Source organism: Argentina silus (assembly GCF_951799395.1).
Source record: "Argentina silus genome assembly, chromosome: 13".
Classification (NCBI taxonomy): domain Eukaryota; kingdom Metazoa; phylum Chordata; class Actinopteri; order Argentiniformes; family Argentinidae; genus Argentina; species Argentina silus.
The window spans coordinates 7613886-7627921 of NC_139667.1; the positions used below are offsets into that span (position 1 = coordinate 7613886).

At 45.0% G+C, this 14036-nt stretch overlaps 1 protein-coding gene across 1 annotated transcript; it reads left to right on the plus strand.

Annotated features, from left to right (window-relative positions):
• The first annotated feature begins 243 nt into the window (after window positions 1-243).
• Window positions 244-12009, plus strand: shprh (SNF2 histone linker PHD RING helicase). Its single transcript, XM_083683995.1, has 30 exons — window positions 244-366; window positions 907-1476; window positions 1775-1904; window positions 2039-2257; window positions 2371-2449; window positions 2558-2708; window positions 2840-2945; window positions 3115-3374; window positions 3489-4181; window positions 4419-4670; window positions 4803-4881; window positions 5108-5271; window positions 5444-5700; window positions 6043-6164; window positions 6365-6453; window positions 6555-6647; window positions 6778-6885; window positions 7403-7545; window positions 7631-7804; window positions 7892-7954; window positions 8130-8355; window positions 8585-8722; window positions 8949-9050; window positions 9260-9331; window positions 9896-10084; window positions 10255-10347; window positions 10433-10519; window positions 10709-10887; window positions 11016-11096; window positions 11275-12009. The coding sequence occupies exons 2-30, from the start codon at window positions 916-918 to the stop codon at window positions 11369-11371; spliced, it is 5007 nt and encodes a 1668-aa protein (XP_083540121.1). The 5' UTR covers window positions 244-366; window positions 907-915; the 3' UTR covers window positions 11372-12009.
• The last annotated feature ends 2027 nt before the right edge of the window (window positions 12010-14036 follow it).

The window sequence follows — 14036 nt, forward strand, 5'->3', positions numbered from 1 at the left end:
AGCCGGCAGGCAGACTGTTAGACTATTACATAAGACATAAGGCTATTACAACTTTATGTCAAATTTGTACCTCGTTATAGCTTCCTTCCTGCACTTTGTGTAATGCACTGTCTGCTGCAAATTGAGGGATTATCAATGCCACCTATCGAGCTCTGCTGCCATCTAGTGTTCATTTCCCACCAGTCTTCAGTTTATTATCAGAGTATACCTCACTTCCGTTATTTAAAAATGGCGCAGCAGCAGAACGGGACCAGCCTGTGAGAAGTCTGTAAAGCATAAAATTCAACATGTTGGTCTGGTTTGACCAGTCTCTTCCATCGTCTATAGTGACCGGGAACCAGGCGACGTTTTTGTGAGAAATATAAAGTAGGCTAAATGTCTCTGTTCAATGTTTCTTAGCCAGTTGACATTTCTGTTATCCCAACAAGCCAGACAACAATAACAATGCAGTTACCAAGGGATGAAACTAGGACTGCATGAAACTGTACTCTCCTTAAATTGTTGCTGGCTCGCTCGTATTCACATACTGTCATGTTACATTGTTGCAGCAGCCAGGATAGGACATTTCGATTTGTTACATTTGTAGCATAAACCGACATGGACACTGTTGCTCGATAGTGACCATTTAGTACACCAATTTGCTCTGCAGCCAAATAACTTCTTCTTGTCAAAGTAAGAAACAGGGCAGATTTACAGGGAGTTTATTTGGCCCGAGTACAGCTGCAAAGTGTTCCTCGTTCCTTCTCATTTGTGGTGTTGTTTTACGCTACATGCTATAATTGATTCATTACCTCTTGTAAACAAGTGCAAACATTGGATGTAATCCAATGTCCTATTAACAGAGCTGTCTTTAATAAGCACCTTATGACCACGGAAGTGATAACTTTGTCATTGGTCCCCTCTTAGGCTTTCAAAATGAGCAATCGAAGGAAGCGGGCACCACCCGTGAAGGTGGACGATGAAGCCAAAAAGAGGTTGAATTGGAACATGCATGAGGACAGGAAGAATGAGACTCTCCCGGAGGACGATCAGATCCCAGCTAGCTCCTTTCTTTCGGCTGCTGTGGAGGACTTGAAGGCGAGCTGCTCTAGTGCTTCTCTGTTCTCAGAGCTAACAGAGGAGCTCCCTTGTTCATCCTCAGAGGTCACCTCCTCCACCTCCCTGGCACTCACTGTGGTGCCCATCACTAAGCTGGGCCACATCTGGAAGTCACTGATCGGCGAGTTCAGCCTCCGCCTCGCTTGGGTTCCCCCCGGCTTGGAGCAGAGAGGATTCACTCTCCATAGGATTAGCGATCAGCTATGCCTCAGTCTCACCAGCATCAACGATGAGAATACAAGACCAGAGCTGAGACCTCTTGATGGTACCTGCAAAGTTGAGTGTAGCCTTGGTGGAATACCGTTGGAGGACCTGGATTGGTTACAGAAGAGAAGAGTTATGCAGTTGTGCCACCGGCCAGGAGAGGACTCAGTCAAGGTGTGTCATTTGACTTCACATATGTAATCAGCAGGCCAGAGCGGCAAACATGTTTTTCAGTTTCAAGCGCTTTAATAATATGGAGTTTATTCAGCATCATGGCTACAGTGTTGCTGGCACACATGAAACTGTGTTTTAACACACAATGATTAATTGATTGATTAATTAATACAGATGAAATATCTCAAGGATACACATTGCGTTGTACACCTGTTTTTTTTGTTGTGCTTATTTGTTAAGGAGAAAATCTGGTCAAAAGTGAGAGTAAAAGTCTAATGTTTGTTGGGTTTCCTGTCAGATGGGGATATATCTGCTGGAGTCTGGACTGGGGAAGCCAGAATTCCTCAGTGAGGGTAGCGGCCGGATACGAAAAGCTAACCAACTGATGCAGAAAATAATGGAGCATTTCTATGACTTCATAATTCCTGGTAACTATTATCTTATGAAGGCAGGTGCGCATACTGTATGCTGATCTGTGGCTGTTGTCAAGTGTGACGCCAACATGCTGATGCTCCATTGACCTGACCCTCTCTGTTTGCTGTTCTGTCTTCTCTCGTTGTAGAAGTGGTAGAGAACGAGGAGGAGGAGTGTGACACTGATTTAGAGAGACAGAATGTGGAGGAGCTCTATGATTATGTAAGGCACCTCCACCAGAGAGAGAGCCCTGGTGTGACCTATAACGTTCAGCATGAGGCTCTCATACCAGTGCTCAGACCTTACCAGAGTCAGGCTGTCAACTGGATGCTAAGAAGAGAGAAGTATGAGAACAATAGCCCTAAAGGTATAGTTGTCGTGTTTTTGCTTTATTCAGTTGTAATGTGTGCATGTCAGTATCACACCTGTGGAGCAAAGCCAGTGATTTTGTCCTCTCACCAATAACACTTTACCCCCCAGAACAATCGCTACATTACCTATGGCAGGAGTTGGTCACTTTGTGTGGAAAGAAGCTGTTTTATAGCCCCTATACAGGCTGGTAAGTCACTCTGAGTAGCACCAGAAGCTGTTGTGATTACATGGTGTTCTTGCTGCATGGTCAGGTAATTATGCCAATCTATCTGATGATCAACTGACTCTATTGCAGCCTGATCCGGGAGTTCCCCCTAGCAGGGTTGGAGTGGCCTGGGGGTATCCTGGCAGATGAGATGGGGCTTGGGAAGACTGTGGAGGTCCTGGCACTCATCCTGTACAACACCCGTCAAGGCCTGGAGCAGAAAGCCCTCACGCTGCCTGTGGTGAGAACATAGAGAAATTCATGAATTGCATTTTTTTACCCATCATAACGGACACATCAGAGATACTTCAGCAGGCTGTCGCAAATAATGTGGTGTTCGTGGTGTTCATGGACTTTCTTGTTGCTTGCCAGGGAAAATCTGTGAATTATTTCATTCCCGCTCCACCACTAGTGCGGGAAGAGGACATCATTCACGATAAGTCAGAGGCTCCGCCTAAAGTCAAAGTATCCCACCCAAGTAAGTCAGCGATCAAAGCAGAGAGAAATTAGAAATATCTCTCTTTTACATGACTTTTAACGTATTCCAAAAATGGTTAGAAAAATGTTAAGAAAAACAAAGTTTTAGAAAGTGTAGTCTTGTTTACACTTATTTTTGACACTCTGTTTTGTTTGTTACCTTTTCGCAGCTGTGCGTGTGATGCTGCTCACTGGTATAAAAGAGATGAGGGTCGGTAAAGGAGCCTCAGTCAATGCCATCTTCGCTTACATTCGCACCCAATACCAGTGTGACCTCTTAAAGAACCGCAACCATATCAAGAGGACCCTTGGAAAACTGATTGAAGAAGAGTTGGTGGAACAGGTCAAAGGTCGAGGTTTGGCTGGATCATTCAAGCTTGGGAAGAAATACAAAGAAAAAATCAAGAAAAAGACAACCACTGCCAAGTCTGTAAGTGTGGAAGGCCTTGCAGAAATACTGTAGGCTTTGTTGTAATATCTTCTCTTGGGTACAATATCTTCCAAGTTACTTCCAAGTAAACATTTATTTTGTCTATTTCCACAGCAAAAAGACACCAACAGTGACAGTACGCCAAGGAGAACATCGCTAAGGCGTGCAGAGAAGGAGAAGGGAGCAACAGAAAACGCTGAGTTCCCAGACATCTGTCCTACAGAAGATAGCCATAGCTGCATCACACCAGATTGCCCTACCTTAGAAGAAGAGGGAACGAAGTGTGAACAGGAAAAAACATGCAGTGACATGCCAACTACGTCACAGAACTTCTCACCTGTTACTATGACAGACCACAATGTGGAGGATGACAAAGACACGCTTAACAGCTCCCAGAAGAAGAGCAAGTCAGAGGAACAAGAAATGGAGAGAGAGGAAGTTCTCTCTGTGGGAAGAGTGCAGCGAAAGCCACTTGTTCCCGTGGAGGTGACGCCACCCCTCACCAGAGAATCAGTGGTTCCCTTCAACAACCCTGAGTACCGCTTAGAGTGCATCTGTGGTGAGCTGGGCCTCATAGACTACAAGGCGCGGGTCCAATGTCTGAACTGCCAGCTGTGGCAGCACGCAGAGTGTGTCAACTACAAGAAGGAGAGCCTAAATACAACCCCCTTCTACTGCCCCCACTGCCTGGTGGCCATGAAGCCTGTGCCCACCGGTGCCACCCTCATCATCTCACCCAGCTCCATCTGCCACCAGTGGGTGGAGGAGATCAACCACCACATCAGCTCTTCATCACTACGAGTGCTGGTAAGGACAACCATCGTCATCATCATTATTTAATCTATGTAACTCACGTTCTGATTTTTATGTTATACATTTTTTATGTCTTCTATATGACTGAGCAAAACTCCCATCACCAGCACATCCCTAATTTTTACTCATTGCCTCCACATTCTTATAATCGGGCATGTTTTGCTGTCTGCAGCAGCAGCGCAGTGTTGTCTGCTGTTGATTTCTGCGTTCTGTTGGTTCACCCTGTCCCAGGTTTACCAGGGTGTAAAGAAGCATGGGTTCATCCAACCTCACATGCTGGCGGAGCAGGACGTGGTCATCACCACCTACGACGTGCTGCGCTCGGAGCTCAACTACGTCGACATCCCCCACAGCAACAGCAAGGATGGCCGCCGCTTCCGCAACCAGAAGCGCTACATGGCGGTGCCCAGCCCCCTGGTGGCGGTGGAATGGTGGCGAATTTGTCTGGATGAGGCTCAGATGGTCGAATGCACTACTGCCAAGGTGAGATGCCTTGATCCATTTCCTCAATAAATTACTGTTGGGCTTATTACATCTGTGCTTCTGTATATCATCTATTTGAACAGAAGTGTGTTTAGTGTCTCCAACCTTTGTTTTATCCACCTTCTCCATCAGGCAGCAGAGATGGCTCTGCGTCTCACATCCATCAACCGCTGGTGTGTCAGTGGAACTCCTGTGCAGAGAGGGTTAGAAGGTGAGCTAAAGTTCTCAGAACCCTTGTGCTTAAAACCCGGGGAAATGTGGAAATCACCTCAAATCATATGTGTTTACCTACAGTACGTCTGTGTAGCCAGTATTACAAATGGGCCTATGAGCCTTGTTGTAAAATGATCAAATGACTTTATAAAGTAATTGAAGCCCTCAGTAAAGTTTGTGAGATGTTTAACCCTAACCCGATGGAACTCTCTTCTGTTCCACAGATCTGTATGGTCTGGTTCTGTTCCTGGGCGTTGACCCATACTGGGTAAAATACTGGTGGGACCAGCTGCTCTACCGCCCCTATCGCCGTGGAAACACAGAGCCACTCTACAACCTGATTGGTCAAATAATGTGGCGTTCTGCAAAGAAAGATGTCATTGATCAGGTTGGATCATAAATTCTGTCCATACACATCCATTTTCTCATATGTAGGACACTGGCATGGTGCCGGAAATGATTATGAGGTTAAAAAAATGTGAAGTGTCCCTTTAATATGAACAGTATACAGTACATGTCAGCATTTCAACCACCTAACCACACTTCTCCTTTCTCTCCAGATCCAGATTCCCCCTCAGACAGAGGAGACACACTGGTTGCATTTCTCCCCTGTGGAGGGCCACTTCTACCACCGCCAGCATGAGGTGTGCTCCCAGGATGCCCTACTCAAACTCAGGAAGATCTCTGACTGGACCCTGAAGCTGGGCAGCCTGGACCGCCGCACGGTCAACACCATCCTCTACCCGCTGCTGCGGCTGCGCCAGGCTTGCTGCCACCCGCAGGCCGTCAGGGGAGAGTTCCTGCCTTTTCAGAAGAGGTAACTAGAAACCTCAAACTCCTGCCTCTCTTTGTTTAATGTCCCCTTTCCCTGTGTGGGGCTGGGCGAGTATAAAAGTTTTCAAGATCGTCAGTCTGTTTTTAAACAGGCAGCTGGGCCTGCTAATTTTGTCAGTTGGTACTGTAGTTTGCATCAAGCAACACAGGCTGGTAATTGCTGATAAGTAAGTAAGTAAATGCTTATAGTAATAACAACTTACTGTATAGTGCACAGGTTTGTTGATTCAAAGACGAGACCCCTGTAGCATGTTTATGGGGTGGATGGCTTGTTTAACGGGGTTTGCTGAAAGATCGGTATCACTGAGACTATGACCTCACACAGCACCATGACGATGGAGGAGCTGTTGAAGTCCCTGCAGAAGAAATGTCGAGTGGAGTGTGAAGAGGCGCACAGACAATTGGTGTGTGCCCTCAATGGCCTGGCAGGAATCCACATCATCAGAGGTATAATTAAACACCATTTCTCTAGTGGTCCCATCTGCCCCTCTTTCCCATGGGAAACTGGCCTAATGAGCTGTGTAATGATCTCATCACATGAGGGTTCCTCACCTTTGACCTAACTTGCTTTGTAGTGGAACTCCCCCCTATTCAGCGTGTACTGAATGACATAAATGTGGGGTATTGTCTTTGCCACTTGTGTGCAGATGAGTTTGGTGAGGCGGTGGAGATGTACAGAGACGTCCTGCGCTCATCGGAGGAACACAAAGGCAGACTTAAAACTGATTCACTACAGGTACAGCTTCCCACCAAACATGAAACGCATGACAAACATTAACAGGTAAAGAAAACTCAGCTGACATCCTCATCTTTTCTTTCATATCTCTGTCCTCACAGAGGCTTCATGCCACACACAATTTGATGGGACTGCTAAATGCAAAGCACCCTGGGATACCCCCCACTCTGAGAGATGACCGGCTGAAAGAGGAGGTGAGTGTCCGTGAATATATTGAGACACTTTGTATTGATTGGACCTGGGCTGTGCATATGATTAGCATATGATTATGAACCCTTGTATCCTATGGCTTCTCTATTGTTCTCACCCTGTGTTGTCTTGTAGGCAGAGCAACTGCGACAGCACTACATGACCAAATCTAACTCGGAGGTGTCTGAGGCCCAGCAGGCCCTTCAGCCTGTACTACAGAACATCAAAGAGCTGAAGCACAAAGTAAGACCCTCTTCACCTAAACACAGACACATTATATAATGCAGGTCTGTTTCCTATGTGCACATACACTCACCGAGCACTTTATTGGGAACACCTGTACACCTTCTCATGGTGGAGGTGGTGTAATGGTGTGGGGAATGTTTTCTTGGCACACTTTGGGCCTGTTATTACCAATCAATCTTTGCTTGAATGCCACAGCCTATTTGAGTATTGTTGCTGACCATGTGCATCCTTTCATGGCCACAATTTACCCATCTTCTAATGGCTACTTCCAGCACGATAATGCACCATGTCAAAATCAGCAGGAATTGCGTGATGCAATCATGTCATAGTGGAACAGAATCTCAAAGGAATGTTTCCAACATCTTGTGGAATCAATGCCACGAAGAATTGAGACTGTTTTGAGAGCAAAGGGAGGCCCTACCCAGTATTAGTATAATGTTCCTAATAAAGTGCTCAGTGAGTGTATATGCACCCACTTATATGTCCGCATTTGCCCCTCTTCATCTGCCCCTAGGTCAATCTGCGCTCCCCCTGGTGGCTGGACATTGTACAGCGGTCGATACAGTACTCCATTGATGACGACCTGGTTTCCCGTATCCAGAATGAGCTAACCTGCAGTTATAAACAGCAGGCAAACAAGCTCTCCATGGCTGACAAGTAACATCTGCTTTTCAACGTGAAATGAATGTATCTACCCTCATGATGAAGGTATGCACTAAAAGGGTCTAATTGATTCTGGCAGGTTCCGAGATGGCCGTGGCCTGCAGTTCCTGCTCAGCACTCAGATGGACGACCTGATGAAGTCCCAGAAGACTGTGCAGGACGCTGTGAAGAGGCTCGAAGGCACGCCCTCACAGGAAGTCATTGAGGAGGCCACCATGTGTCACCTTAGGCCTGTGCGTCTGCCACTCAACAAGTAAGACCCTCCCACGTGCCTTAGTTTTGCAGGTTTAGAATGATGCATGCGAGTTTGACTTGTACAGTAACTCTCTTTTCTCTTTAGTTGTGTGTTTTGCATAGCTGATGAGCTCTTCACCGATTATGAGTCCAAGCTGTTTTCACACACGTAAGTTGGGAAAATACAACCTTGTTTCCTATCAGAAATATAAAACCAGCCAAATCTTTCATTTCAAAAGCTATTATTTTTCACAAGGTGATGTCAAAATAGTTGATTAGACACGGTCGGTCGATCAAATGAACCCCAACATCACTGTGCTCTCTCTCCCATGTCTTACTGGCAGGGTGAAGGGTCAGACGGCCATCTTTGAGGAGATGATCGAGGATGAGGAGGGGCTGGTGGACGACCGACTCCCCACCACAAGTCGTGGCCTGTGGGCCGCCAGTGAGACGGAACGCTCCCTGAAGGCCATACTGTCCTTCGCCAAGGCCCGCCGCATGGACGCAGACCTGGTAGAGGAGGGCAACATCTTCATGGAGCTCTTCGAGAACTGGAAGAAAGAGTACAAGGTATCCATCACTTCAGAAACATGCAACAGTAGATCATTTATTTTAATACAGTTACTGGTGAAAACCAATTCAGGACATTCAATGCTTAAAATGTTTTACTGAACATCACACCAATTCTCTCATGGTACCTCACTCACATATCAACTAAGATATATGAGTTGTGTTTCGTGTCTTTTAGAGATGCTTAATCCAGATTGATTTTGACATTGCCCAACTCTGCCTCCCTCAGGTGCTGCATGAGTATTGGATGGTGCTGCGGGACCACGTGTCGGCCATAGATGAGCTGGGCATGGCCACAGAGAGGCTTCGTGTTCGTCTTCCCGATGAACCCAAACCCAAAGTGCTGCACATCATAGAGCCACACGAGGTGAGCTAGATGGGTTGGAAGGGGGACTAAGGATTAAAGGATTACAGGTTCAAGGATGCTGATTGGCTTTTTTTACATGAGGAAATGATATATAGACTTTGATTTCATTGAAAGAAATATGCAATTGACTCTGCATAGAGACAATGCTGTTCGCTACTGTGTCCTCAGTGCCTGCCTACTCTAGTAACCTCTGTCCTCTGACCTCTACTGATCATTGTGTGTCCAGGTGGAGCAGAATAGAGTGAAGCTGTTAAACGACAGGGCGGTGGCAAAGTCTCAGCTCCAAAAAAAGCTCGGCCAGTTTCTCTATCTGTCAAATCTAGAAAAGGTAAGCCTACTAAGCTTTTATGCGACCATGTATGGTTTCCAGCAAATACAGTAGTTCTTACTTTGGTAAGTACACTTTTGAATGTCGAATATGATTGTCTATATTTGTCTGGTTCACATTCATTTATTTAGAAGAAAGGTTTTCGGAGCAGTAATATGTGTATCTTGTTAGGACACATAACTTATGTTCTGCATTTCTCTTGTTTACAGTCTCAGGATAAGGCCACTGGAGGACTGAACCCAGAACCATGTCCTATCTGTGCACGCCCATTGGGTCAGGAGGTGAGCTATGTCACAGTACCCATCATGACATCACTGATCACCTCAGTCCATTCCCCTATGGACAAGAGCTGTGTAGTTGAGATACAGAGGCAGTCGATTTATTAAAGGATCTTTTCAAAGTCTTCTCTATCTGTCAAATTTATAATGCCTACTTGAAGTGACCACTTGAACTAAAGTTATTTTAAAAGAACAGCTCTACCCCCTCCTGCCAAGCAGCCAGACAGCTAGGCCAAATGTGTCAGGCAGTCGAGGGAAATGGAAACAGAACACCTCTCAGTCTGCCAAACTCGCTAATCAGGCCTGCGCCTTGGAATGTAATTTAATCTGTTCTGAATCTGATCCCCTCTCTGACAGACTTGGTTTGGGAAAACCACAGATTATGCATACCTGTGCACACGTACGGTACATGAAACTCTCTGGACTGTACACATTCCAAATTACTTTTACTGACAAGAGTAATGTTTAATGTTCGATAACTTCACTTTACTTACTGGAGATGTGTATACATGGCATTCTGTGTACTGCATGTGTAGTACGTTATTGTAATCATGTGTCTATGTCTAGTGGGCGGTGCTGACCTGTGGCCACTGCTTCTGTAATGAGTGCATCGCCATCATCGTGGAGCAGTACAGCGTGGGTAACCGCCGACGAGCCATCAAGTGCGCCATCTGCAGGCAGACCACATCCCATGCTGAGATCTCCTACGTGTTCACCACCCAGGAGGCCAGCCAAGGCCAGGACATCCCTGTCAAGGTCAGTCAAGGGCAAATACCATACCACCAGGCATGGGACAAGCTGAAACACCTAGTAGTTTCTGGCTGATTTTATAAACAAATAAGCAGACCATTTGAGTTACTCATGTTTCAAACCTTTGCCAATGTGTCAAGACTGTCAGTGAAATTCCTTCTTCTTGTGTGTATTAGGGAAGCCACTCTACCAAAGTAGAGGCACTGGTGAGAGCCCTGAAGAAGATTCATATGACTGACCCAGGGGCCAAGTGTCTTGTCTTCTCCACGGTAAACAAACTGCATGTTATGGTCATATTTGTATTTTGGTGATGCTGACTTCACACATTTTTGATGGTATTTTTTTCATTTGCAGTGGCAGAGTGTACTGGACATCATCGCAAAAGCTCTGTTTGACAACAATATGGAGTTCTCTCAAATCAATGGGATTCACAAATTCCAGGTTTGTGTCTGCACTCTAACCATAGTTAAACATACTAATACAACTCCTCTGTAACACTGTAGCTGCATGCTTTGCCTTGGACTCAAACCCCACAGATCCCTTTGCCCTAATTTTTAAGCCACTTTGCTGTTGCTTCTCTGCGTATTTAACACATGAATTATTGTTAATAACTCGTCTAAACTGTTTCAGGAAAATCTCAGCTCTTTCAAATATGAAGAGAAGATAAACATCCTGCTCCTTCCTCTGCACACGGGTTCCAACGGACTCAACATCATCGAGGCCACTCACGTTCTGCTGGTGGAACCCATCCTGAACCCGGCCCATGAGCTCCAGGCCATCGGCAGGGTGCACCGCATCGGCCAGACCAAGTGAGAACAAGGGACTGACTGGGGTTCTGCGTCACATGTCTCTACTGCTCAATGACCTACAGTATGAGATCATTTCAAGTGCTGTGACGAGCACTATTTCGTATTAACTAACGCTCCCTCTCCTCTAGACCCACCTATGTTCATAGATTTCTCATCAAATCCACCATTGAGGAGAGAATGCAGGCTATGTTGAAGACTGCAGAGAAAAGGTGAGAGCCTCAATGGTGTTGAAAACAGAGAGATCAAATTGTTAATTTGGTCAGTGATAGAGCCAAACATACAATTTAGAATGTAATTGCCCAGTGAAATGCTGAATGATAACCAGATTACACCAGCTCCTGTAAGAGATGGTGCTGGTAGTTTTGAACATGTGTTGTCATCTCCCAGTCACAGTGCTACTGCCATGAAGCACTCGGAGGCTGCGGTCCTGACAGTGGCAGACCTGGCCGATCTCTTCACTGAAGACAGCGAGGGCCTGGAGTGAACCTGTTCGCCATGGCAACCCTGGGCTGCCAACCACTCTCTACCACAGACCACAGGCAATGAAGACCTCACTGCATCCAGTACACACAGTGTTGACTGACATAGAATAAAGATTATGTTTTTGTTTTGCACATTCCACTTTTAGGTACAGTCGCTGTTCTAATGTCATCAGTAAGTTATGTGGTCGCCCTATAAACATTGTATGAAATGGAAAAACAATTAAGCAAGCGCGTACTGTATGTAAAGATCTACCAAATATTACTCTGTGTCTTTTAAAATACTTAAAGTAACATTTTAATGGTGTTGTTGGAGCTCTCTGTGTTATATATTTAGCTCACGTACTGTTACAGATTGAAAGAAGTATGTGTTTCCTTCAGCATACTAAAATTTCACCTAAATCAAATTAATATAGCTTATGGCTTTATATTTGATTAGATTGCACTGAAATGTTGTTGATGTTTAACTGTTTTTAGCATTGATCATTGACGGATCCGTTCAAACATTCTCCCTCTCCAAACGGTAATGTTCTGACTAGGGGGAAAAAACATTCCAAATGATTTGATCACTGTGGTGATTGTTTCAGGTATTTTCTCCCTTTTCCAAGAATAAAAGGCTGTCATAAGGCAGTGTTTATGAATCTTTTTGGCCCTGCTCCTTTTGTATAACATTTGGTAGACAAGGTTGTTCATTTACATGTTGTAAAACGTGTGCAGTGCTAGAAGAAAGCCATTGACCTTTACAACATGAGTGAAAGTTAGGCTTTTGTGGGACTCTCTTCCGTTCAGAGGATCCATTTAAGATGGTTGTCTGCTGAGATAATGACAGACAATCACGTCTAACTGTTTGGCTAGTCTTATTTGCAAGACAAAAAAAGCACATGATTCAAAGTCAATAAAACCTTTCTTGTAAAGTCAACTCATAAAAGTGACATTTCAAAGAATGGTAAAGAAAATCTTTCAAGTTTCTATTGCACCAGTGTATGTCTGGTGGCATGTAGGGATGACACTTGTCAATTGCCTATCTTAACTGGGATCCAGTTTTTACAAATGTACATGTGAGTAATGCATTTGTAATATCCACATGTTTTTTTTTAAAATATATTTATGTCACTTTGGGACTGAATCCTCAACTTCAATGACTGCAATACTCAAAATTCAGCTTTTACTTTATGTTGATCTTAAAATATTTATCCTCATGATATCCACACACACACACACACACACACACACACACACACACATACACATACACACACACTCTCACACACACACACACACACACACACACATGCACACAGGCCTTTGGTGTCAGTGAACTGCCCTTGACTCAACGGCAGGGATTCTTTTCATCTCAGTGACTGGGATTCCCGCACCAGTAAACATTTTGCCATGCCCTTTAAAATCTACAGACAAAAGATACTGGCCAAAAAAGAGTGCCACCCCTGCACCATTGTTTCTCTTTGCATGCTAATGACTCCTTGTTGATATCTGCAGTAATCATAAGATGTTTACCGAGAGGGCATCGCTGCGGTCGCCTGTTGTATGTGTGCTACCTTACGGCTCCCCTCGGCTCCCCCTATTCATGTGCGAAATCTCATTGTTGGTCGGGACATCATTCAAACTGATGTTTTAAGGCTGGAGGGAGGCTCCCAGTTCATTAGCGCTGTGTTTCGAGGGCCGGAGTGAGAGGGGGCACTACGTCTAGAAGTGACAGCTTACTGTGGTGAGTAGGTCAGAAGATTCACAGATCTGAGGGAAAGGGCCAAAAAGGAGTGGAGTGCCCAGAGTCTGCCGAAGAGAAGCCAGAGTGAGACTCCTTTGAAGATGACACCTGCCGGTTTGGCGTTTGCCTGGTTCCTGCTTACTCTGAGGACTGTAACCTCTGCTGTTTATTTTGAACTGGAGGAGGAGGGTGAGTTCACCTCTGTGATGAGCAAATATTGAGTCTTTTTTTTTTTTTGCATCTGTATCTGAGTGTGCTGTTTATGTAGGTGATTTCTCCCAACCATGAGGTACAACCTTAGAGATGATACCAGTAGCATCATCTTGTATGAGGGGAAACTATTTGGTTTGTAATCGGACCATATGGAGAATTGAGTATGTCAAGATAAGAGACTGGAATCTACAGTTACCTGCCAGGAAAGTTAACACAAGTTTGAGTTTTAAATGCATTCTTGTACCAATGCATTTGTAAAATAATACATTTTAGGCCCATAACAGACTTTAATGTTGTGTCAGGTTAAGATGTAAACTGTGTCCCCCTCCTTTCTCCTAGAGCTCAATGAAACTGTCATTTGTACCAACGACCAGATGGAGGTCGTTATTCCCAGCGCTTTCTTTCTCAACAAAGTGCCTCCCGTCTATGTAAGTGTCACCTACCTTTAACTTTTCCCAGCACTTGCCATTATGATATTGTCTAAACTAGCTGATGTGTTGTGTTGTGACGTGTTTTCCGTTTAATAATGTCCCTTCCTCCCTTAGGTTTGGGATTTGCACCTAAATGACCCGGAATGTCGTGGCGTTGAGATTGAAGATGACTATGTCTTCAGTATCAAGACAAATCTCTCGGACTGTGGAACAGTTGTGGTACAGTATACTTCTGCTCGATGTGCCCTTTAGTGTGATATTGCATTTTTATGGTGATTGCTGAGGAAAATGTATGGTTAC

Excerpts from the sequence above, each read along its gene's own strand:
- shprh (XM_083683995.1), top strand. The coding sequence starts at position 916 with ATGAGCAATCGAAGGAAGCGGGCACCACCCGTGAAGGTGGACGATGAA. Across the intron at positions 1,905-2,038 it reads CTATGACTTCATAATTCCTG|AAGTGGTAGAGAACGAGGAG; the intron begins GTAACTATTATC and ends CTCTCGTTGTAG. Across the intron at positions 4,182-4,418 it reads CTTCATCACTACGAGTGCTG|GTTTACCAGGGTGTAAAGAA; the intron begins GTAAGGACAACC and ends ACCCTGTCCCAG.